This window comes from Manis pentadactyla, chromosome 10 (genome assembly GCF_030020395.1).
Source record: "Manis pentadactyla isolate mManPen7 chromosome 10, mManPen7.hap1, whole genome shotgun sequence".
Taxonomy (NCBI): domain Eukaryota; kingdom Metazoa; phylum Chordata; class Mammalia; order Pholidota; family Manidae; genus Manis; species Manis pentadactyla.
The window spans coordinates 5,037,774-5,063,832 of NC_080028.1; the positions used below are offsets into that span (position 1 = coordinate 5,037,774).

Here is a 26,059-nt window from a genome sequence, read left to right on the forward strand (position 1 = left end):
GGGAAGGGCGATCTGCTTCCCCCAGTCTACCAATTCAAATGTGACTGTCATCCAGAAACACCCTCCCAGACACACCCAGAATCACGTTTGACCAGATATCTGCGGCTGGCTGAGCTGACTCATACAATGAGCCACCATGGTTGGAGTGGAGTAACAAAAGGGAAAAGACACAGGATTTGATCAGAAAGGATGGGAAGTTTAGGCTTATACTCTGGGTGAGATGTGAACCATTAAGGGCTCTGAGCAGAGGCGTGACATGGTCTGGCACAGATCTTCCCAGGGGCCCTGTAGCTGCTCTGTGTAGACTGGACAGAAGGGCCGGCCACTGAGGAGGTCATGGCAAGAATCCTGATAGCTTGGATCACATTTAGGAGCAAAGGGGAGGGGAGGTCAAGGTGTACGGATATATCAGAAGGAAGGGCCAGTGGGATCTGCCAGTGGGTTGGATGTGGGTGTGAAAGAAAGAGAGGATCCCAAGGTGACTCTGGGACCTGCATGTGAGTAACTGGCAGGATGGATTTGTGTTTACGGAGGTCAGGAAAATTATGGGAAAAGCAGATTTGGGGAGGAAGAGCTGGAATTTAGTTTTGAGCATAGTAAGTTTGAAGTGTTCAGGAAATATCCAGTTGATGATGTCAGGTAGACAGTTTGGAGAGAGTATGAAATCTTGTGGCTGGAGATTTATCAATGCATGGAGTGTGTTACATCCTTGGGAGGAGATGAGCTCCTCAGGAATGAGCTGAGGTGGAAAGGAGGAGAGAAGACCGGGAGGATTAGAAGGGACCCCCAGAGGGTCCTGAGAAGCAGCAGCCAGAGTAGTAGGAGGAGAACCAGGAAAGGGTCTGGAGTGCCCAGAAGCAGGAGGAGTGATCCCCTGTGTCAGTGCTACCGAGAGGACAAGTGGAGGGTGGACCATGACTCGACCACTGGATTCAGCAACATGGAAGTCTTTGGTGACCTTGGCAAGGGCAAACTCGGCAGATGAGTTGGGGAAAAGCCTGTCTGAGGGGCCAAGCGACAGTGGAGAAGAGGTATTGGAAAGCAAAAATATAGATAACTTCCGAGTGGTTGCATCCTCCTTCTGCTTTATCAGATTCACCAACAGTTAATGTTTCATTGTTTTTCAAAGAACTAGAAATTGGATTTCTTTACTTGTTCCTCCCATTGACTTTTTAACTTTACTTTAGTTTTAATTTGTCAATTGCTTCCCTAGGCCTTCCTTGGGTTTATTTTTCCTTTCTTTTCTAACTTTTTGAGTTAAATAGTTAATTCATGTTGTCTTGTTTATTAGTATCAGTATTGAAAGGTATGTTTTTAACTGATCCTTGCCTTTGCTGCATTCCACAGGTTCTGAAATGTAATACTTTTGTTTTCATTATTGTCCAGAGACTACTTTGATTTTTGCTTTTTCTTTGAGTTAAAGAGTTTTTAAACTTCTTGGTAGTAGACTGATTTGTTTTGTGGTTTGGTGACTGATAATTTCAAGTTCTATTATGTTGTGACCAGAAAATGTTGTCTAATTCCTAATTTTTGGAATTTACTTTTTGTGTCCTGATAGTCATTTCTTGTGTGTGTATTTTCAAGACCATTTGAACAGAAGGTAGATTCTGTTTCATATAAATGCATGCACTGCACACTATGTTATTATTTGGCTAATGTATTAATATTTGCATACTATATATTAGGTTATGTGGCTCCCTATACCCTCATTTATGTTTTTGACAACTTAATCTGTAATGGACTGAGAAAGGTGAAAGCAGTTCTTGTGCTGTGATGTGCAGGCTATGTTATTTGGTGCCTAGACACTCAGTACTTTTAGGTCCTCATGGTGACTGATCCTGGATTCCCACACACTGCCCTTCTTTTTCTCATTCAACATTTCTTGTACTGACTTAATCTTTGTCTGATTTGCAGATCAAGACCCCTGGTTTCTCTTGGTTTGCATTTGTTTGTGATGTTTCTGCCCATCCCTTGTTTTTAAAATTGTGGTGAAACATATAATATAAAATTTACCACTTTAGCCACTTTTAAGTACAGTTCAGTGGCGTTAAGGACAAAGGACATTCACGTTGTGCAACCATCACCAGAACTTTTTTATCATCTGCCCACTCTTTTATATTAGACCTTACTGACTCATTCTATCTTCAGTGGATTTTTTTGGTAATCTGATCTGAGTTCTTTTTAAGCAAGTGTGTATGGTTCATTAACATTTACTGATATGGCAGATACATCTGGTCTTAGCTCTGTCATCATAGTTTATGGTATACTTTCTGATTTTATAGCTTTTGTCAGTTTTCGCCATATGGTCTGTTTCCTTTGTTTTATTTTTGTGTATATGTCTTCTGACAATTTGGAAAGCTGTGTTTTTGGTTCTGTGGCTATCTTCATAATTATACTGCAATGTGGTACCCTTAAATCCTGTCTCTTTAAACAATGTTGATTTTCTCCCTATTATAAATAGGGTCTAAATTAGAATAGTTCTACTTTCCCTCTTCTTCTCTCCCTCCCACCAAATGATTTTGTTCATTATATTTTATGATTTTTTTCCATATACCTTTGTATCTCCAATTTTACTTTAATCTCTAAATGATTCTTTAGACCCCAGCTATAAATGAATAGGACATAGCTTACATGTATTACCTCTCTCCTTCTTGCCTCTACACCTCCTCTCTGTTATTATTCATACCAGTTCTCTGGCTTCTCTGTCTATAAATTTCTTTCATTCTTTCATTTTCTACAACAGTCATAATTCTTAGATTTGTTTCAGCCACAGTCCTACAGCTAAATAGATTCTCACTGCCAGAGCTCTTGTCAGATTTACTCTATTAACTTTGGTTATCCTAAGTGTGTCCTCTAGTAATTTATGTAAGAAGGACTCATGGGAACTATATTTAAAAACATTCAAAAATATGTTCCAAAAGCTTTTCTTTTGATGTTATACGTGTAAGATGGTTCACCTGGGTTTTAAATTCTTGGTCCATTCATTCTTAAAAATATATATTTATTAGACCCTTACCGTGTGCCAGTTACTATTCTAGACCCTGAGAAGACAACAATGAACATGACACACAAACACCTTGGCCTTCTTATAGCTTACTTTCTATTTGGGGAGACAAGCAATAAATAAGCCAATAAAAACACTATGCGGTGTGCTGGATAGAGATATGTGCTATGGGGGTGTGATTTTTATTATAACCCATATCCATGGGTGTGATTTTTATTATAACCATTATATTATCATTATGAATGGCATCTGTTCTTAATATTTTCTAGTTTGTTATAACAAGAATGGGGGGGTCACTGCACTGGGCTTTGTTCTGTGAAGTAGATGAGAAGGTTCCAAGGAGTCCCTCACCCTGAGCCCACGCACACAGTCCCGTTGATTCAGAGCAGGGGCTTGGCTCTGCCTTGTGGAATATCCCTCGCTCTGGAGAGGTGGACCATGCCAGCTTTGCCAGAGCCCTTCCCTCAACTTCCCTCCTGCCCCTCAAACATCTACTGGAACTTGGTGGTGATGGCTTATCAGTTCAGAGCTGTCATCAGATGCGAATAGCAGAGACCCAGCTGCACTGGTGTGGAGGTGGGCAGTCGGTGGCCACGACAAGAACCAGGTTGCTCCCTGCTTTCCATTCCACTCACCTTAGTGAGGCTCCTTCATGCCCATGTTCTTCTCTGTGTTCATGTCCCCCTCTCAGTAGACTTCCACTCACACAGCATTGGCTGGACTGGGTCATGTGGCCACCCCCATTTTCAAGGGAGTCTGGGAAGGTGACTGTTTGTGACTAGGCTATTATTGCTCCTATGAATGGATATAGGAGAGGAGAGTCACAGTGCGTGCCACAGGTAGAGCTTGTATTTCTGTTATTCATTGCCCTTGTTTGGGGGTGACTTTGAGAAGAGAAAGGATACAGGCAACTTGATGCTGCAAATCAAAACGGTAAGCACCCCCATGGGCCTGTGTTTACACTCCTAATCCTGCTCCACTGGGCTGGCCTGTCCCTGTGCCAGGACTACCTGGTTTTCCCTCCATGGCTTGTATGATATGGTCATATCCATGGGTGAGATTTTTATTATAATGGTTTTATTATCATTATGAATGGCATCTGTTCTTAATATTTTCTAGTTTGTTATAACAAGAGTGACCATATAGTTTATCATCCAAATTTGAAAACTTTTGAGCATGACAGGGGAATAATATTAAAAATTAATTAGTATGTTATGTCAGAGCAACAGGTGTTAACTGTAACTGTCCCAAGAGAAGACATATAATCACCCTAGTCATTTTGAGGTAGGTGAATGCTATTGGTTTTTCTAAGTTGACCTGATGAATCACAGATTGAAAATTATATTATATCTGCACTCTCTGTTCTAATAATTAACCTATCAATTCTCTTGGGTTCTCTAAGGACATTATCTGCCAATGATTGTGAGTTGGTTTTTTTGTATTCCATTCTTGATACTGTTTTTTTCCTGCCCGATTGCATGGGCCAGGAGCACTATGCTATTTGGAACCAGTGATGGCCAGCTTGCTCATGTTGTTTTTATTTTTAAAGTTGAATGGTTCTGAATATCCAGAAGACAAAGACAGATCATGCAGTCAGAGAAAACCTGGTTTCTCCCGGCACTGAGGCTTGAGAGAAATACCCCTAGGGTATCCTCATGGGGGAGATGACATGTGATATTCTGTTTCCTTCTGCTTCCCCAGAAAACCCTTTTGCTGTGCCTCAGGATGGGGGAGGTGAGACCCGAAGCACCCAGAGCAGCCTCCGAGAAGAGCAACTTCCACAGAGACGCCAGGGAGAACCGAGGCAGCTGCGGCCGTGGCAGAGGAGGAAATGCCCCTTGTGCCCAAAGCCCCCTTCCGTGGACTTCTAAAATTCGGAGCAAACTCAGGGGTGGGGATTGGGGGGTTGCAGGGGAGGGGATTCTGAGCCACTCATCCGCAAGCAATAGTCCCATTTGGGCTGGTGGCTTCTGAGAGGCGACTCCATTGCGGACTCAGGGTGGCCAGCGCAAAGCAGCTCTGGCTGATTCAAGCTGGAAAGATTGAGGCCTGGGCTTTGTACTCGGGGTTCCCTTGCCTCCACTCCCTCCAGTAGTGGCCTGTGGGCCTGTGTCAGAATATTGGATGTGTGTGTGTGTGTGTGTGTGTGTGTGTGTGTCTGTGTGTGTATGCACATGCACACACATGGGTGCATGTGTGTGATCTGGGGGTGTTCTTTTTGTTTGGTTTTTATTGGGGCCCCCAGGTTCTCTGACAGGCACAGGTCACCATGTGGTGGGGTTCCTCTCCAGTATCCCAGGCTCAGGGGTCTTGCTGCAGCAGGCAGCCGTGAACCGGATGGAGTTGGTGAGCACAGGGCACAGCCCCACTGTGGCTCGGGGGACACCGGGGATTTGGAAAAGCCAGCGAGGCTTCATTTGTTCCTGTAACAGCAGTAACAGTAAGAGACACGTGTTGGGCTGTCCTTGGGGCAGGAACTAGGTTGGGTGTTTTCATCACACACTCTCTCCCCACCTAGAAGGGGCTGTGAATTCCCTGCAGAAATAACTCAGAGTGGGGAAGGTGCCTAGAGTCACACAGCCAGGAGGAGACCAGCCTTCTGCCTGAGCTCAGGGGCGCAGGAGCCCAATGTCCAAGCTCCCAGGCCAGGGCAGCCCCAGCAAATCCCTGGAATATCTCCCCAGTGGCTTCTCGGTGGACTGGCCGTTGCCTTGAGTTCCCCGCCATCATTGCCCTGGAGCCCTCATTCACATAGCACATTCTGGTTAAACACCTGGTGTGTGCCAGGCTTTGCACTGGGCAGTGATGGGGAGTGGACATGAGTCAGGCAGGCTTCATCCCTGCCTCGGGGCAGCTGCCATCTGGGGAGAGATACACACATCCTTGCTGGAGAGGGTGCCGAGAGCTATGGACACTCAGGAAGGTTCTAGAAACCCTTCCACCTTAAGATGGGCTTCCACACAGAACTGGCTGCCTGTACCATCTGTCCATAGAGCTCACTGCTGCCACCCGCCCTGCTGTGCAGGGCACACACACAGCAGGGCACTGCCCCAGGTGACCACAGAAACCCCCAAGGACCTGCTGCCAGTGCAGACACACTCTTCCCACTGATGTCCGTGACACCAAACCTCCCCGGCTCTTAGCTTGGGGAGCCCCGATTCAAAAACGCACATCCCTCTGATCACACCCCCCCACTTAGATAGATCAGTGTTCTTACACTTGGACATGCAGTGAGCAGGCAGACCCCTTCTCGTGGGGCTGGTCTTCCAGCTGGGGGAGAAGATAGTGAAGAAATAAGTAGGGAATAAGAAAGACAGCAGCAGTGGTCAGCACTCCGCTGAGGATTCATCAGAGCAGTGTGTTGGTGAGGGTCGTGTTGAGCTTGTGGTGTGGGAGGGCCTTTCTGAGCAGGTAATGGGTAAGCCAGGATCTGAGTGACAAGCAGGAGCCAGCCATGGGCATTGGACAGCGGAAAGGATTCCATGCAGAAAAACAGCTAATGCAAAGGTCCTAGGGCAGCCGTAGGCTTGGTGGTTTCAAGGAACCAAAAGAAAAACCTCCAAAAGGACCCAGCAGGAAGGCAGAAGGGGCTGAAGGCGAGAGAGTCCAGGCTCTGTGCCTCACTCTGAGTTGCTATAAGGGTTCAAAACACAACAGCCCACCCCACCCTTTGATAAAGCAGAGAACTTTCTAGGGCATGGAGCATTTTCCATACTACCTGGTGTTTCATCCTCTCAACAGCCCCATAGAGAAAGGACTCTCCCCATTTCACTGACTAGGAAACTGAGGCTCAGGTGAGTCAGGCGGCTTGCCCAAGTCCAGACTGGCAGGCTGTGGAAGACACGGGTCCTTCAGTCCTGTCTCCTGCAGACAGTGCTGCCAATGCCCGGTATATAGCTTGGCAAAGGTAAAGCAGGAGAACCTTCACTTGGGGCCTTGATAACAGACAGACATGTCTTCCTTCCTTTCCCCTGGATGCCGAGTCATCCCAGAACATGCCCAGGGCCTTGTCCATGTGGAGCAGTGAGTGCCGTGGAACAGTGCTCAACAGCTAGTCAGCCCACCTGGATCGGCTCACACCTACATCCCATGTGCGGAGCCTCAGCGTCAGAGGAACCTGAGCCCAGGGGCATGGGGACGGGAGGTGGGCACAAGACCCGATTCTGACATCAGCTCTGCACCATGAGCAGTGTGACCTTGGACAAGCCCCTGCCCTCCCCATCTCCAGTTTCCCCCTTGGTAAGAGGAAGGAGTCAGACCAGGCATTTAGGGGGCTTGCATCTCTGGCTTCTCGTGGTTCTAGGTGATGCCCTTGCAGCTGCTCACACATGTGTTGCTCAGCAGATGTAGCAGAGCAATTGTGGGGCCGCCTGTAGTGCAGACCACACAGACACGGAGCACAGAGCCCTGCCCTCCCAGCTGGGTGGCCTTGGAAAATGCTTCCCCTCTCTGAGCCTCAGGGTCTCACCTCTGAGGTGTGTAGGTGTGGGAGGGAGGTCGCGGCAGCCACTGCATCACGGAGTAGTTGAGGGGGTGAGTTCAGGGCACGTGGGTGTGACCTGAGTGGAAGGCTCGGCCTGTGTGTTCAATGGCACATGTACGCCATTAAGTCCTTCCCAGTGTCAAGGGCTCCCCAAAACCCTGCAGAACCCCAGGTCATCCCAACAAAAATGTGTCCCTATCCCACTGTGGCAGGCAGATGTGCCAATTAGTAGAGTGTCCCCGAGAATAAGTTGCAGGGAAGTGACAAGTTCAAGTAGAGATTTACAGAATTAGCATTTTCTAGTGACTCCTGAACTTGATTTTTCAAGCTGCCTATGTTTACTTTTTACTGTGAGCTTCTGGCTATCACCGTGTAATTTGTAAAAATAACAGTAATATTAATACAAAAAGAAAAACAAAAGAAGAGGTAGATGATAACATCAGACCCACTGAGGACGCTGTAATCTGTATTTGTATTTGACGCTGGTTTGTGTAACTAACTCGCTGTGTTTGTAAGGACTTTTTCCCACTGGGAACTGCGTGTTGTTAACGAGCAGTTTTATGCTTTCCTTCTCATTCATGTATGGTGTGAGTGTTGTGTGTTTTGGAATTTCTATCCAGAACCAATACCTGGTAGCACCAGGGCCTCTCTGCCCTCACCTTAACCTCTGAAATTGCCCTGCACCTGCTCGTGCAGATGTGCCAGGAGCTGCCAGCTGCCAGGTGAACATCTGATGCTGATCAGGACCAACATGAAATAGGCCTTAACTGAAAACACACACACACATGCACGTGTGCACACAGGCACCTATGCGCACACAAATGCACACACATAACTCACGCACATGTGCACACGTGTGAGTCTGCAGGTGGACCCAGTCTCCCTTGTTGTCTCTGATGCTTCAGCAAAAGAGCAGGTAGGCAGCCAGCTAAGGTGGGTGGTATTTCCCCTCTTCGTTGGAAAAAACCTGTAGGCAAATTTGGCCTTAGAGCTAGAGGGAAGGCCTTGGGCATATCAGGGAAAACATGGCCAAGAATGGGCAATAACAGACTTCAGCACAGAGACACGTCCCAGCTCACGTGGGATGGAGAGCTCTCTGTGGGTCATTTCAGTCTCCACCAGACTCTGTGTGTGGCCAGGCCGGCACTGTCTCCCACGCACCCAGCAGACCCCGCAGGCTCTTGTCCACACCAGGTTGGGATGCAGGCCCTCCACTGTCCCTGCAGCCCACTGTTGCCACCCGGGCCCTGACCCCTGGCTCAGCTGACACCCCATTTGCTGTGTCTGCTAGATGTGCCATGAAAAAAGACAGGTTTCCCATTTATCGACTTTGAAAAAATTATTTATTGGTTTAATTTTTTCCATTTGGCTGATTGGGCCCCACCGACAAGAAGAGTCATGCCGTCGGTGGCCTTCAGAAGTGACTTTGCAATTTGTCCTCAATGACCCAAATCGATGTAACAGCCCTGAGTGGAGTTACCGGGGGCATTCCTTGTCAGTGTTGAGGGGCAGCCCTGTCATTCCATCCATGTCTGTGGGGCCCTCCTGTCATCTGCTATGGAAATCGGGTTGGAATAGTAGAGGCAGCCCCCAGAGAGGCAGCCAGCCACCAACGAGTGGGTGACACCATGATCACAGCTGCCTGCAGCCCAGGAGCACATCACCAGGCGGGGGCGGTGCCCTGTGCCCGCCAGAAAAACAAGCCCTGCACACCTGTGTGCGTGGCCAACGCACAGAGGCTCCCCACACCCCCCTTGCAACACAAACATGGCACCAGATGGTGGTTTCATGAACGTGTGCAACTTTGGGGTCCGTGGCCTGAAAAACTCAAAAGTTAAAGCTGGGCAGTCAGGTGAGACAGAGGTCCTAGAAGCTCCTTTTGTGGGTGCGCATGCGTTCATTCGTCTATTCAACAAATATTTATCCACCTTCCTTCCCACTGTCTGTCTGGCAGCAGTTCCTGCCAAAGACAGAGGGGTCCTTGGGAGAGGCTGGGGTCACCTGTGAAATAGCTAGTTGTGCCTAGCAGGTAGGAATGCTCAGATCCACAAAGCAAACAAGGAACACTTACCTATCCCACCCATGAGAGTGACCTTGGAAGTGGCATTGTTTCCCCACCCCCAAGTTTGCCGTCTCAGACGCTGCCGGACAGTTGGTGCTAGATTGGTGCTTGGTGAATGCGCAGCTTTGACCAAGAGTCACCCTGTACTCCTATCATCACATCAAAGCCCTGACCTATTTGCCCTCAGTGGGCTGAAATTTGCGGCTACCAAGGTGTCCACCTCCAGGGAGCCGCATTCACAATGCTGTCACATAAGCAGCGATGCACTCCAGGGGCACCATTTCTACAGACTGGGCTTGTGCAAGGAGGCGCCCTGTGAATCTCCCTAAACCACCCTCCCCAACACACAGGATCCCGCCAGTGTCAGATGAGCCTGGGGAGGAGCCCCCTGCACATGGTCGAAGGGCGCAGATTGCACGGCCAGGTGGGCCCCTGGTGTGGCCACAACCTGAACCAAACTGACCAGAGAAAACATTCTCTCGGAGCCTCACCTGTTTCTCATGTGCAATTTCTTCCTGTTTCTTCCCCCATTTTCTGTGTGAAAGCTGGTGAGAGATGCCACAAAGAAGCAAACAGTCTGGGTGGAATGCAATAACTAAGTGGGGCCTCCTGGGGTGAAGGGCTCAGCCACCCTGACAAGGCAGGACGCTCCCCCCCAGTCCGTGTGTCCTCCCCGGGGTCAGCCAGATACAGGCAGGCCATTACTGGAGGGCCAGGGATGTTTCCTCTCTCCTGTAAGCCCCGATTCACCTGCGCAGGCACGGGGTCTCGCTGGGAGCTGAAAACTGGGAAAACCAAAAACCAATAATATTCCTAATAATAATGATAATATAATGTAATGATTATAATAATGTGTTTTACACTGACGCTGTTGCACTGCTTTTGTCTTTATATACAGTAGTTTTTATAAAGATGTCCCTACGTTTTAATAAAGGAGTGTTATGTCAACTGTTCCCTGCATTCAAGTTTGCTTTAATGTTTCAGAAGGGCCTCGAGGGAGCCTGCACTCAGGCTACATGGCAGGCGGAGGACCAGGGCCAGCAGTCCCAGCCGAGGAGCCGTCTGGAGTGCAGCGGGGAGCAGGCCAGGACATAGCTGCTTGCACACACAGGACACACACACTCACACTCAGAAACACATGCACACACCATCCTGAGCCTGGCTCTGGGGAGGGGATAGAGTAACCCTCCTGAACAAAGCCTATGCCCTCTCTCTCCCAGGGGGCCCCTCACGCTGGGGGCAAGGGCTTGTGCAAGGCGATGTCGCCTGTGGCCGGTGAGCGCACATAGAAGGCGGAGCAGTTGGCATCAGATCGTCAGGGTCTCGGTGCCTGGAGAAATGTCACAGACTCGATCTTATGGGCAAGTGGGAGCCATGGGCAGGCCCGGGGCAAAGGAGAGACAATATCGGCTCTGTCCTTTGGAAAAGCAGGATGCGTGCATGGAAAGATGTGCTCAGGGCAGGCCTTAGTAAGCTGGAGGCCTTGGTAAGCTGGAGGCTGTCGGCAATGGCGGGTGAAGTGAGCAAGGCCGGCCTCCACCCTGTTTTGCTGGGGACCCTGACCTGACTCCGCCTTCAGGCCCTTCCCCTGCTCCGGTCCTGAGTCATGGGTACCCAGCGGCTCTGCCCTGCTGAGGAAGCTCGGCCCGTGTTCCATACTGGACTGATACTAGCTCCCCCAAGAAAGAAATGTCTGCGGGAAGCAGGGGCCGCCTGCCACAACCCTGTGGCAGGCCCAGGGGTCCTGAGGGGTCACTGCCCTCACTCTTTGTGGGCACAGAACGACCCACAAAATGAAGCATCCAGGCTCCCATCCACGCTGAGCCATACCTTTAGGTGCCATCCTCCCTTGCCCCCTGCAAGGCCCCCTCTCTCCAGCAGCGCAACGCTCTCCCTCTGACGACATCTGCTGCCAGGATGCCCGGGCTGCGCTGCGTGCCTCTGAAAGCCGGGGGTGGCCGGCTGGAACTCCAGACTGTCCCCCACCCCTGAGAACAGCTGGCAACACTGGGCCACACGTTTTTAAAAAATGACTGGAGGGATTACGGCTTCACAACAAGGTCATGAAGAACCGAGTTCCAGGTCTGGGAGGGGACAAACTCTCCCACGGGCGGGCGCGGGGGGGAGGTGGCACTTGGGGACCTGTTGATTCTGAGAGGAGGCTGGGCATGGTTTTCCAGCGTGGCCAGCCAGGGGCAGTGGGTGGAGTCTAAGACTGCTGGAGGGAAGGATCGTAGCCCCTCCCTTTCGGTTGGGTCCCCAAAGCCTGGGCCATAGGATGTACCAGGCACCTGCAGTTTCACTTTACCTGGGGACGCAGAAACACTCAATCCCTGGGATGGGATTAAGGGGATCCCAGACTGCTAGCGCTCCCAGGCAACTGACCGCACCATACGTGTCTTCCTCCAGGGAGGTTCCATTATCCGAGGCATCAAAATATTCCTACAAACACTTGTCATATATATTCTGTCGGGTAAGTCATCAGAGATAACCAGGCCCACAAAGCGGTAACAGGAATAAGACCCATGGATCACAGGAAGAGCGCTCAGTGAATGAAGTCACGTCTGAAAACTGAAGACTGTAAGAAGAGAAGAATTTTAAAGAGCCAATTAGAAACTATAGAAATGAAAAGTATAATAACCCAAATTAAATACCTGGGTTTAAAAGCAGATTAATCAGGGAATAGGGCAACAGTGTCAGGTGTCATCATTTGTATTCAGGATGGTGCTGGATCCTGACCAGGGCGAATGAGGCGAGAGAAGGAAATGAAGGGCACACAGATGTGAAAGGAAGACTTAAAACTGCCCCTATTTGCAGAGGATGTGATTGTCTACCAAATAAAAGACTCCCAGAACCAGAATCCTAAGCTCACAGGGTACAAGATCAGCCTACAGAAACCAATTGTGTTTCTGTGTATTAGCAGTGGCCCTAAGATCTCCAAAACTAAAGTCACGGTGGGAGATCTGAACACACCTCTCTTTGTAACAGGTGGAGTGAGTGGATGAAAAGCTAGAAAGTGTTTGGAAGAATTGAATAGGATTAAGAAATTTACTATATGGGCATATACAAACAATGCCTCCAATAAACATAAAAATTGTTTTTCAAGCAGACACAGAACCTTAATGAGAAATTACCTTCTACTGAATAATTAACTTTCCACTAACTTGAAAGGACATTATTTGACCACAATGCCATGAAGATGGAAATCTGTGAAGGAAAAGAGATAACTAGAAAGTTCCCACTTGTTCAGAAAATAAGACACATAAATAGACTAAGGTCAAAGAAGAAATCGTAATGGAAATGAGAAACGATTTGAGCACAAAGGAAATGATACGTATTAAAACCCATGTGATAGAGGTATTTTAGTGCTTCAGAGGAAATTTAAGCTCAAGAGCATATATTGGTAAAGAAATGAGAGAAATCTAAATGAACAAAGAGACGTCATTCATGGATTGAAGGATAATGTAGTAATAATGTCAATTCTCCTCAGATTGATATACTGGTTTAACTGACTGTAAATGGCTAATGATTTAGCCATTCTTCTCACAAATTAAAAACAGGATAGTCAAATGAACACCAAGTGAAAGGAAAAGAACAACGAAGATAATGCAAAACTAATGAAAAGAAAATAAACAAAACAGAATCAGTAAAGCCAAGCTCTAGTTCTTTGAAAAAAAATTAATAATTAAGTTGATAAATTCTGGGCAAAATTCATGAAGAATAAAGAGACACAAATTCCCAATACCAGGGATTAAAAAGAAGATATCACTCAACACCCAGAACATAAAAAAAAGGATTTGAGACTGTTGTGCAGATATGTATCCAAAATATTTGAAAATTGAAAAGAAATGATTTATTTTCTTAAAAAAACTATAAGTTCCCAAAACTGATATTAGAAAAATACAATTCTGAAGAACCCTCCAACCGCTAAATAACTTGCATCCATAAGCCTATCTTTCCCAATAAGAAAATTCCAGGCCCTGTAAATTCAACTAAACATTTAAGGAAGAAATAATGCCCATCTTACACAACCCATTCCAGAAAATAAAAAAATATATATAAGATGGGGAAAAAAGAGTATAAAACAGCCTTAGCTCATTTTATGAGACCATAATAACCCTGATAACAAAACCTGGCCAAAGTGAGACTCAGTCATCAACAGAGAGGCAAAAATCCCAATCAAAATACAGCAAATGGTACCAGCATAACCTAATTAGGCACATCCCAGAAATGTTGGGGTGGCTTACCATCAGGAAACAAATAAATATAATCTACAGCATTAGCATATTAAATAGAAAAATATAGGATCATTTCAATAGACACAGAGAAAAATATAAAATTCAACACCATTCAAGTTTAAATATGATAGACACGCAGGGAATACAAAGGAACTTTCGTAAAACAGGTAATAGATGCTCATGAACAACTTACAGAAAACATCTTACAAGTATGAATGCTTGAAGAATTGACAGCTTCCCCCTCAGATCACAACAAGCCCATGGCCCCTGCCATCACCACTTCTGTCCAGCGCTGGCCGTGAACTCCGGGCTGCACCGTACAGCAAGACAAGGAGTAGAAGGTGTGAGGACTGAAATGGAAGAAATCAAAATGTCACCTTTCAAGAAGATGTGACTGTATAGGTGGAAAGTCCAAATGAATCTAATTTAGGCTAAACCAGTGGCTAAGCATAAAAAATATGTATCGTTAAAACAAAATCTAATGTGGTCCAGTAGGAATCCTCTTCCATAACCATTCTGGGATCCACGTCCCCTCTGTGCTGTTCACCATCATCTCATCTGGTGGCCTCCAGGGTCACCAGGGCCAGGAAAAGACAGAAAGTGAGGGGACCTCAGCAGCAATTCAGCACTTTGGGCTGGAAACCATAGGTGCCACTTCATTGGCTGGAAGCAGTCACAGGGCCCCACCTAACTAGCAGGGAACTAGAAAGAGCGGTCTTCTGTGGCCCCCAAGTATTCAAGTCACCCTTTTACCTACATGAACGTGCTCAAACCTGCTCAAGAGGGACAATCCAGCTGCCATGGATCTGCTTGACATCTTAGATCTCTGAGCAAGCAAGCTGCACAGAGCTCTCCAGACAGTCTGGACCTACCTTCTATTGGTCTGGGAAGAAGATCTACAGACTGAAAGAGATATTGTCAGTCTTCTCTAGAGACCCAACCTTCAGTGGTGAAGCAGGGTCAGGGCACCTGCCACAAACACCGTCCATGTGGAAAAGGGAACAACGAAGACACGGGGTGGTCACGGCTCTGCAGCGATTCTGGACCCCTGCCAGGTAGATGTGGACAGAGCCCCTACCCTGGGGTGGCCAGGGTTTCTTGATTAAGATCTTCTGGGAAGAAGTCCTTGTTCATTTTTCTTCCTGGCCCTTGACCGTGTCATTCCATCTGCCCTCCTGGCCCCATCTGAATGGACATGGGAGAATACACCACGCTTGGGGGCTGTGAAACTCCTGGCTGCTGTCTGCCCATGGAAGACGGGGGACCCAAGGCTTGTTTAAAGTCAAGAACAGTCAAAACCTTATTTTAGTCCAATCTTTGGGTTTCTTTCACAATACACTTCCTTAAAAACTTAATGAGCTTCTGATTTATTTGTTTCCAGCGAGTTCCATATTCCATACCTCAATCCCAAAGTTCTTTCTTAGATACACAGCTCAACTTTACTGAGCTGCCTTCTTTGCCCCCAAGTTTCACTTACAATATAATGGCAGCTACTTTGAGTCTATCTGGACCTTTTAAATTTGCTTTTTGCCCTGGGGTAGTTTGACCTTTGTTGTTCAATGGCTTTCTTAATCCCCTATCAAGTTATTTTTGGCTTTTCAACTATGCTAAGCCCCAAATATCTGGAATTTCTCTATTCTTTTATTTCTGCTCACAAACCAGCCACTTCCTTCCTGAGGTCATTTCTTTCTTGCAAAGCTCTGTTGAACATAGTCAACAGCCAAGACACACTTAAAATATTCTGCTTTAGTGTTGCTAGATCAACATGCTATAAATGAATGCAGACTGATTTATGTAAACGTGTTACCACTTGTAACCTGGACTGCTGTTATGTCCACCAGCCGCCCCCACCCCGCCTCCAGTATTGATTTCCTTGGCACTGACCCCCAGCCACTAAGCTAATGCTGTATATTTGAGCTTTTTGGTGCAGCAACACCAATTGCTAGTCGGGAAAGGATAGGTTATGCTGAGGTAAAAAAAAATAAAGTGTATTTACTGCTCAGGCAAAAAGAGTGCAATCAGACCGTGCTTCGGGGAAGCTCTCCTCCACAAAGGGACTCAGAGATCCAACTTCTTTCATCTTATGTTTGCACAGTTTCAGCACAGACCCTCCCAAGGTGAATGCCACTGGGAACTAGAGAGATAAAAGAGGCACTCTTTTATTTCATCCCAAGGATAGTGTTATATATTGTCTTCCTAAAACTCCCAAATGAAAACGTACTATAAAAACCCTGTGACTAAATCAGTAAGCTGTTGGCATAAGAATAAACACACCGATTAAGACCCAGAAGTATATGTAAGTATGTATAATAATCAAATATAACAAAAGTAGTGTTTCAATACAGAGGGGAATTATTCATTAATACATAATTATTATTATTATTTCACTAAACCACGCATTTTTACAAATGATACTGGCATGACTGGCTATCCATCCAGAAGAAAATAAAATTGGATCCCTATTTTCGCCCTATGTGAAAACAAACTTTACATAAGACTTAAATAAAACCATAAAAATTCAGCAAGAAATTCAAAAGGGTTACGTAAACATTCTCAATGTAGGGAAATGTTCCTGACCACGACCAGACATCTGGTAGCTATAGAAGAAATGATAAGCAACAAAACAATAATTTTGGTATGACCAAAGGCAACACAAAGACAGAACGTGAACAAGAGATTCAAACACCGAGAACACAAGTAAAGCATGTATTTAATATACAGAGTGCACGCACAAACTGATGGAAAGGGGATAAACAACCCAATTTCCAGAAAAAGAAAAGAGGACACCAGGAAGCACTTCACAGATGGAATCCAAATGGCAACAAACACGAAAAGACCTTCAGGAGCTCTGACACGGCGGCGGAGGGGAGCCGAGGGAAAGGTGAGCTACCGGTTTGCACCCGTCCGCCCGGCAGAAAGTCACCTGCTGTCAGCAGCTGGGTGAGGAAATCTTATTGACTGAGGATAGACATGAGGGTTACTACAACCTTTGTTGAAAGTAATCTGAAAATATCTATTAAAATTAAAAATACATACACTATTTGACTGAGCACAGATGGAATGGAATTCCCTACTGGAATGGAAATAAAATGATGCTTATCAACAAGAGGACAGACTCAGGGGTGTGGTGCTAAGTGGTAAACAACCCAGTCTCCAGGGGAAAAAAAAAAATGCATTCATTATTTATTTATATTATAAAATTTACCAATATAAAGGGTGTGTACCATAAAGTGTACAAATAATGATGGACTGACTATACGATACTCCTTATTATAGATTGTATGTAGTAAACAGATTCTCTCAGAATGTTTTTATTGATATTTGTCCAACTCTTGCTCCTGTAGCCAACCTTTAGTTGCAACCAAGGAACCACTATAGGTCCCACATGAATGGTCATTGAGAGTTTCATTTTTGTTCAAATAAAAGTGAAACAAAGAAACTTCACTCATTCATCAAAGGCTTGCCTGCCTCTGATGAACTGAGTAACAGTTTTTGACTCCTTGGAGAATAGTTCATCGATTTTGTTGCAACGGGTACAGATGTGACACACTTTATGCTGAATTTTCATTATTAATGCTAATGTCTTATAAGTCTTGACAACCAACAAAACAATAAGTTGAGTCCTGATTTGAGTCCTGATAAAGTTCACCAGGCAACTATAAATGACCTACGTGATATGCCTGATCATAGATTTGGGAACAGATGCACCAAAGCACACTGTTACATTGCATTTTGTAATCGATGTAAATAACCTTGAGCATCCATAATAGTAAAATAATTAGGAAGTGATAGTTTTGAGCATTTATTACCTTGGTTTATAATTTTATGTATTTAATTATAAGTTTATAGGATTTAATTTTTTTACTGGCTGCATTTAATAACCGGCTTACAAAATTCCTGAAAAACCACCAGTAGGCTCTCACAAGGCAGGACGTGCCGGCTGCAGCACACCTCTGGGGATGACCGACTAGTACGGAGTGGCCACACCAGGGGATTTTATGCAGCTATTTAAAACCACGATTTGGAGTTCTACAGGGGATTTGGAGGGACTGTCACAAAGAACTGCCCATATAAGAAAAGCAGAATATACACGAGGGAGTATAATACTGATCACATTTTTGTAACATAATGGCTTTCCCCGACAAAGCCCCTCCACATGCCTATAGGCATCAATAAGTGATTTCACGAGTATTCGGGAGAATAAGGAAACATGATTTGGGGACATAGGGTGTAATACGTAGGAAGGAGAAAAGGAACCAAGCAAGACAGGAAAACAGTACACAAAGACTGGCAATAAGATGCACTGTGCATATGTTAACACACTTGGGCATTTGTGTGGAGCACAGGTCTGTATGTTTTCAGCCGTTAAAGCACATTTTTAAATGAAGTCTTGAGCTGAACAGTTGTTTAGGTTATCTATTGCTGTATAACAGACCACCCCAAACTCAGTAGCTTAAAATACCAGCACCCACCCCCTATGACAATTCTGTGTGCTCAGCACGTGGGTTCGCTGCTTCCCATGGTGTTGGCTGGGGCACAAGGATGGGGGCAGGGTTCCACACGACCTCTGTCACACGGCTGGCACTTGGTGCTGGCTGTTGGCTGGGACCTCCGTTCCCCACCATACGGGCGTCCCACACAACTGCTTGGGCTTCCTCCTAGCATGGTGCCTGGGTGCTAAAAAGGGGTGATATTAGAGAAGGCACCGGAAGTCAAATTTTGCAGGGCCTTGCAGACCCCCAGAGGGACATTGGCTTGTATTTCAGGGGAAAAGTGGGAAATTTTGCAAGGTTTTGAGCAGAGGGGTGACATGCAGCTTAATGTTGTTTAAAGGATTATTTCTACTGCTGTGCTGAGACCAGACAAGGCGCAGGGGGAAGTCGCTTGTGCCAGGATGGGAGCAACAGGGTGGTGAGAAGCAGTCAGGTTCTGGAAATGTTTTGGAGGTTGGGCCAACAGGATTTCCTGACAGATTGGGTGTGGGGCACGAGAGAAAAAGACACCACAGGTGAACACAAGGCTCTTGGCCTGAGCAACTGGAACACGGGGCTGAGACAGGGAAGCTGGGAGGAGGTGAGGGGTTCAGGGGGGATGTGCTGAGCTTGAGAAGAGATGGCTTTGACATCCACATGGAGCTGCCATGGAGGCAGGTGGAAATCCGGCTGGGGGGCAGGAAGAAGTCGGGGCTTGGGGTACAATGTGAGAGTCATTTATATCTTGAAGGCATTAAAGCCACAAGATGGGATCATTAAGGAGCCAGTGGTTAAGAAAAGGAGACACGGTTCAAGGACTGAGTCCTGGGACCGTCTGGTGTGTTCAAGGTCAGGGAGACCAAAAGCTGGCAAAGGAGTGAGAAGGCAGCGCAAGAGAGGGTACGGGCTTCTAGAAGCCAGGCACAGAGAGGGTGGCCAGGGGCTTGGGGCGGGGAGGCAGAGCCGGCCGCTGCCCGTGGGTCCGGAAGCTGGGGTCTGACAGCCCACGGTGGGTTCCGGGTTGGGGTTCTCTGCTGACTTCATTCAGAGCAGTTCCAGGGAGTCCATGGGGTCAAGAGCCTGCTTAGTGGGGCTGGGTGGGAGGAATTCAAGAAAGACAGGGAGGAGTTCTGCTCACCTAGTTAACTCCTAGGGGGAAGGGCCAGAGCGGGTGGACGGCAGCAGCAGGGGATGAAATGGCTGGATGCCAGCTTACACCAAGGTTGGTGATGGGGAAGCTCTGGCTGAGCACCTGTCCTGAGCCGGGCACTGAGGGCAGGGCCAAGGGCCCAACAGGGACCCAAAGAGGCCTGGCCTGGCCTGCGCAGCCTTGGCTTTGAGGGCTCTGCCTTCCTGTCCCTCCCCTTTGCCTGCCCTCCTGCTCTGAGAGAAGGGTGAGCCCCTGACCTCACAGAGGGCACCGCTCAGGCAGGTCCCTGTAAGGCCAGCACGCATCCTTTTAAAAGAACGCTGCTGTCGGATGCCCCACCTTCCCATTAATCGCCGCAAAAAATAACTGAGCAGCTGGCAAATATTCAAGCCAAACCCCAGTGCAGGAGGCGGCAAGACGTGACATGAACAAGGAATCCACAGCATGCGCCCAAGAGGCAGGGCCAGACGGGCTCTCGCTAGAAATGTCTATTTGTGGCTCCCCAGCCTAATTCCTGGATGTGATAATGAATAAATATTGGCCTTTCCTTCTGCAGCCTTTCCCATCTGGGTGGTTCAGCCAAACAGGTCCTCCCCCACTCTTGTTCTCCAGAACTGCGGAGAGATTGGCGCCCAGAGAGGGGAAGGGCGTCCCCCAGCATCTCATGGAAAGATGGCCGCAGGACAAGGCTGGGGGCCCTGGGAGGCCAGAGCCCCTTGGAGGGAACTGGGTTTGCCCGAAGCCTGAGCTTTTCACCTCCTGGTTTTGTCTCTCCTCTGCACCCTGACACGTGCTTGCCCACCAACTGCTTGAATACCACCAGTGATGGGGAGCTCACTACCACCAAGTCCACTGTTAGATGGTTCAAATGTTAGGAAGTTCTTTCATCTAAAACGCTTCTTCTTTGAATGCCTATAGCGTGTTGAGCACTGTTCTAGATGCAGGATGTAGTGAACACGGCCTACAGGGTCCCCACCCTCAGTGGAGGAACAAATAGGAGCCACACAGACAGCAAAAGGGAGGAGGCCCCAGGAGGCTAAGGCACGGCAGAGAGCAGGGCAGTGTGACACGGTGACGACTGCAGGGACAGTGGGAGAGAGCGACGGGACCTGTCACGTTGGTGACCAGGAGCCGTGACAACTAAGCGGATAACTGGGTCCAGAAGGAGCCACACAGGTGAGCATCAGACACGACAACATTCTGGATGGAGGGGGGCAGCTGGGATCCAGCTGGCCTCTGAGGGCAGAAGGACCATCTGAGGTGGACGGCCATCCTTTCTGTCCCCACTGTGGGAGGGTCAGTCCCAGAGCAGAGGCTGGACGGGGAGACTGGGCATTTGGCAGCAGGGCCCTGCACCTCCACTCCACACCTGGAGGGCCTGCCTGGGGTGTGCTGCCCATGGGCAGTACCCTTCCCCTAGGCCACCTCCTCATGCCCCTCTGGGCGCCAGCTGGGCCCACCACTCCAGATCTCTGGCTTTCCCCCTGCTGCACCGTCCAGGGCAGGGCCTGGCAGTCCTCACCCTTTGCCTTCTCTGTCTTTTAACACTACAAGTCTGTGTACCCTTAGCATCTGGGTCCAGCTCGGGTCCCAGACCTGGGCCACCGAGGCTACTGCATTTGAGTCTGCTGGCTGGGTCGGGCTATAGCTGTGTGGCCTGGGGCAAGTTATCAACCTCTCTGGGTTCCTGCTAAATGAGTGTGTGAAAACTCCAATTCAAGGCTATTGCAAGGATTCAAAATATTTAGGAACCACACTGCAGGGAGCTGGCACTTAATGGTGCACAGGGAACCGGCACCAAGTGCAGAGGCCAATGCACCCACCCCAGCAGCAAGTGACCACGACAACAGGAGCCGGTTGGAGGGTATTTTTGCTTTGAGCTGTTGTTTCTTGTATGTAATTTTATTCTTATCCATACAGGCAGTATGTAAGATGTGTAGGTAAGTGTGTACGTTTTTTCCTAAAAACACATTCACAATTCAGGCTGGGCAGCGGGGTTGGCCTTTGTCAGACCACACGTCCCAGAGGGGGGCCGGAGGAACCAGTCACTGCCACCCCGTCCAGCAGAGCGCAGCCCAGGCCCTGCTCTGCACACCTGCCCGGACTGGGCTCCGTCTGTGCTGGAAGGATAAATAGGCCAGAGGACCCTGAGCCAGTGTCCAGCCGTCTTCCCCCAGCTCCCTCTGGACGTGCCAAATTGCCCAGGAGAAGCTGTGCTGTCAAGGAAAACTGCATTTAAAATATTTTTTATCTTTGCCCAAGAGAGGACCCGGGTTGTCCAGCTGTCAGGACACAGGCTGACACAGTCCAGCTGCCCACAGGGCCTGTCCAAGGCTCCCTCCCCTGCTGGGCCCACTAGCTGGGTCCATCGTGGGCCAGGACCTCTCTCCGGCCCCATTTGCTTTCCGTGTCCTCATCTCCTCGCAGGAACCTGGGCTCTGGTCTCACATAAGAAATGCCAAGTCCACAGCACCTTGTGACCACGGCAGCCACAGAGCTCAGTGGAGTCCTGCCACGCAACTTCCAGCCGGGGTCATCAAAGGGCACGCTCAGAGCCCGGCTCTCCGGCCACGAGAAACACAAGGGCACAAAGCAGCCACACTGCTCGGGCTCTTGGTCCATCAGCAGCGCCGGCCGAGCGCCGCCTGGGACCGCACGCACGAGTGAGACCCTCTGGGTGATTCCAGCCAGCTTTCCGCCTTCCTGCTTGAGGAGCAGAGCCGAGCCGCCAGCTGCGCCCATCTGAATTCCCCACCTGCAGCAGCAGCCAGGGCATATCAGTGGTGGATCTCCTGTGCGGCTGTGTTTGGGGTTTACCAGGCAGCCATAGAAATGGGAGATTGTTATTAATAGGATCCCCCATACAGGGAGGAAACATGACTTAAAAAACTGCAGCCCCTCCGCCAAGGTCACAGGCAGATTAAGGGCAGAGCCAGGATTAGAACCAAGTTCTCCCACCTTTAAAGCTCCGCCCTCCGAGCCAGCCAGTTCCTGCCATGCTAGGCATCTGTTTGGTGGAGTCCTGGATTGGATTAACCAGCACACCCCAGAGACCCTCCCCACTGGGTGCCCGTCCCTCATTCACTCAGCAGAACCTCAGTGACCCTTTCCCGTGCCACCTGTGCTGGAAACAGAGCACTCAACAGGGAGGCAGACGCAGGCCCCGCCCTCGGGAGCCCGCAGGCCTGGGGAAACAGGCTCCCCCATGCGCATGGCACTCAACAAGAGCAGGGCTGCGGGCGCAGGGACTCAGGCCCCATCAGAGGGGGTCAAGGCCCAGAGAGGTCACCTGTGGTGTGAGTTCAAGGGTAAAGCCAGCCCTTCTGCACCTGTTTCTTGTCTCCCTTAGCCCAGGGCCTCAAACTGATTCCTTTCCTCCAGAACTGTCGCCTTGGCCCACTCTGTCCCCGACCCAGGCAGAACTGGCCCCACAACAGCCAGGACAGGCCCTCAAGAAGATTCCATCTCCCTAGCACCCTCCACACTAATTGTGTCCTTGGGCACAAACCACCGAAAGCCTCGTGTTAGTGGCACATACTAATGTGACAGCGAAGATCATCTAGGGATGAATGCTGCCCAGGGTCAGGGTCCAGGCTGGCACGGAGGACAGGGGGTGGAGAGAGGGTGGGGGGAGCAGATACCCACCTCCACATGGAGACCTGGGGAGGGACAAAGATTGACAGAGTAACTTCTGAAGGTACTTTACTGTGAAAAGCTACCAGTGCAGCCAGAGAATGACTCCCGTTCCACAGTATGGCAGCTGCGTTCACTGAGCTGTACTGCCCTGCAAAGTAACAGAAAATAACACACACGTATGTGCATAGGAATGTATTTATACATATGCATATACATAGAGATATGTATATTAAAATGTGTCACACAGAGCAAGCAAGAGCGAAGACCGCCCTACAGCCAGAGGACTAAGAGTGGGATTGGAAACCCCCAGAGGTAAGCACTTGCCCAAGTAGGACGCTGCCCTGTGGTCCAATTCGGCCGCCTGGTGTTTGTGCTGATTCTTGCTCATGGTGCTTTTTTCCTTGTGTGTTTTCTGTTCGCTTTACTGGTAGTCCTCCTACTTAATTAGTGGTAGGAGAATAGCCTGGGCCGCCCTGCAGATGAGGTGGACAGGGAGCCCTGCATACAGCTGGGATCTCCACAGGGCTCTGCTTTCCCTGTTGGGGGGAAATCCTGAAAAAGGGGAAAGCAGAGACACTTGCCTGTATCAATCCTGGCACTGGGGGAAAAGAAAAAACAAAATCTCCCCTGAAGCATAAGCACAGGCCAGCCCTAACGTGGGCTTTAACTAGCTGTGTAGACCACAGCTCCCAGACTAACGTTCTAATCGAAAAGGAGCCGACTCGACGTGACCCTCAGCACCTCGCTGAAGCAGATGTGAATTATCTCTGGAGGTTCTCATTCTCATCATAGGCCTCAAAGCATTACTGACGATTAAGCAGGAGGACCACAGTGAAGCCCACAGAAGACACACAAGGAAAAAAGCACCATGGGCAAGAGTCAGCACAAACCCCAGGCAGCAGAACCGGGCCGCAGAGGCAGGCTTTGGGCCTTCGTTCATCAGATGCAGGGCATAAAATAAGGTGCCCGATGCGTAAAAGGAATCAAAGGAAGGGCTCAAAAAAATATGAATAAGAAAGAAGGAATTTTGAAAAGGAAGCAAATAAAACTTCTAGAAATGAAAAAACTATATAATCAAAATAAAATGAGTGGATTGAATAGCAGCCCGTGTGACTGTTGCAGTCCAGGTGCCACAGCAGCTGCAACAAACACCAAAAGGACTGAGAGTTCAAATGTCTCTTGCTCACGTAGAGTCAGAGCAGGTGCTCCTGACTGGCAGGCTGCTCTCCTCCAGAGCCAGTCCTTCTGTGCCTCCACCCTCCTCAGCAAAGGGCTCCCAAGATCCCCACACTCGCCTGCACCACCTGGGCATCATGGGGCGCTGAGGCTCATGCAGGGGACCAAGCTTGGGGGCCTGGCCCCACGACGTTGCCTTTTACTTCACTCACATGTCATTGGCTAGGATGCAGTCACATGGCTGGGAAATGCAGTCGAGCTGAGCGCCCAGCAGGAAGAGGCAGCGTGCTGGTGGGTGGCCAGGCCATCAGGGCCACCGCAGCAGGGCCCAGTTAGTGTTAGCCACGGCTATTATTAAAAACCATGCTCATCATCATTTCTGTGCTCGTCTCATGATGCCCACCCTGAGGAGTAAGCTAAGCAAAGAGGACCCTTCCCATCTTACAGATAAGGAAGCTCAGAGAAGCGCAGTGACTTGCCCCAGCCCACACAGCAGATAAGGGCCCAGGTGGGACTGGAGCCCGGGACTTCCCATGACGTCACCCTGCTTTCTTTCTCACCAGAGGACACGGGGGAGGGAGAGGGGCCGTGGTGCGAAGGTCTTCCGTAAGCCTCTGTTCTCAGCTATGCTGGTGGGCCCACAGGCCCAGCCCGGGAGCTGAGGGGAGCAGCCAGAGGACAGGGCAGGGAGTCTGCGGTCGAGCTCGACTTCAACCCTGGCATCCTGGGGCGTCAGGACAGCCACCTGGGGGGCCCAAGGTCAGAGCAGCAGATCTGGGTCTGCCCCACGCAGGAGAGCCAAGAGGCCAGTGGGTTGGCCAGGAGGTGTCTACCCAGTGCCTCCAGGACACTGGGTGGTGGTGTAGCTTCTGACAGGCAGGTCCTGGGACAAGGCACGTGCCAAATCCAGGCAGAGTCCACCTGATGAGCCAGCTCTTTAGACCTAGCCCTGGGCTCCAACGGTGTGCCAGGGCTCTGACCTCACGGCACGGCATTCTGGCCAGGACCCCTGGAGGAAAGGCTTTCCATTCTGTTTATGCAGGTGTAGTGATGATGGTAATGATAATGGTGATGGTAACTAACATGGTGGTGGTGCTGGTGGTGGTGGTGGTGGTGGTGGTGGTGGTGGTTGTGGTGATGGTGGTGGTGGTGTGGTTATGGTAGTGGTGGTGATGGTGTTTGTGGTGGTGATGGTGGTGCTGCTGGTGGTGGTGGTGGTGGTGGTGGTATGGTGGTGGTGGTGGTGGTGGTGTTTGTGGTGGTGGTGATGGTGGTGCTGCTGGTGGTGGTGGTGGCGGTATGGTGGTGATGTTATGGTAGTGGTGGTGATGGTGTTTGTGGTGGTGGTGATGGTGGTGCTGGTGGTGCTGGTGGTGCTGGTGCTGGCGGCGGTGGTGGTGGTGATGGTGGTTGTCATGGTGGTGATGGTGGTGGTGGTGGTGGTGATGGTGGTGCTGCTGGTGGTGATGGTGGTGGTATGGTAGTTGTGGTGGCGGTGCTGGTGGTGGCAGTGGTGGTGGTGAGACTAACATTATTGAATGCTCTGTGCCCAACAGTGTTTCAAGCTCTTTAGATGGATCATCTTTTTAACTTTCATGATAACCTTACAAAAAGTAGATTTTTTATCGCTTCCCTCTGACAGGAAGGATACTGAGGCTCCAGGAGGTGAGTGATTCACCCAGGGTCAGAGAGCAGGGGAGGTGCACCCAGGGTTCCCACCCCAGAATCTGACCCAAGCACTGTGCTGTAACCACCATCCCATCTGCCTCCTCCACGGTGAGGAGGGGCCGTGAGCGCCTCCAGGCTGGGTCTCCATCTCAGCTGGCTGTCCAACCCCA

General features: G+C 49.2%; 1 protein-coding gene across 4 annotated transcripts in view; it reads left to right on the forward strand.

Annotated features, from left to right (window-relative positions):
* The window catches only part of SHISAL1 (shisa like 1), a 128,117-nt gene extending 117,615 nt beyond the window's left edge, over nt 1-10,502 (forward strand). For all 4 annotated transcript variants that reach the window (XM_036931313.2, XM_036931315.2, XM_036931316.2 and 1 more), the window contains exon 5: nt 4,706-10,502. In XM_036931313.2, coding sequence (XP_036787208.2) covers nt 4,706 — 1 coding nt within the window. In that variant the 3' untranslated portion in view covers nt 4,707-10,502. The remainder of the gene's footprint in view (nt 1-4,705) is intronic.
* Nucleotides 10,503-26,059: the final 15,557 nt, after the last annotated feature.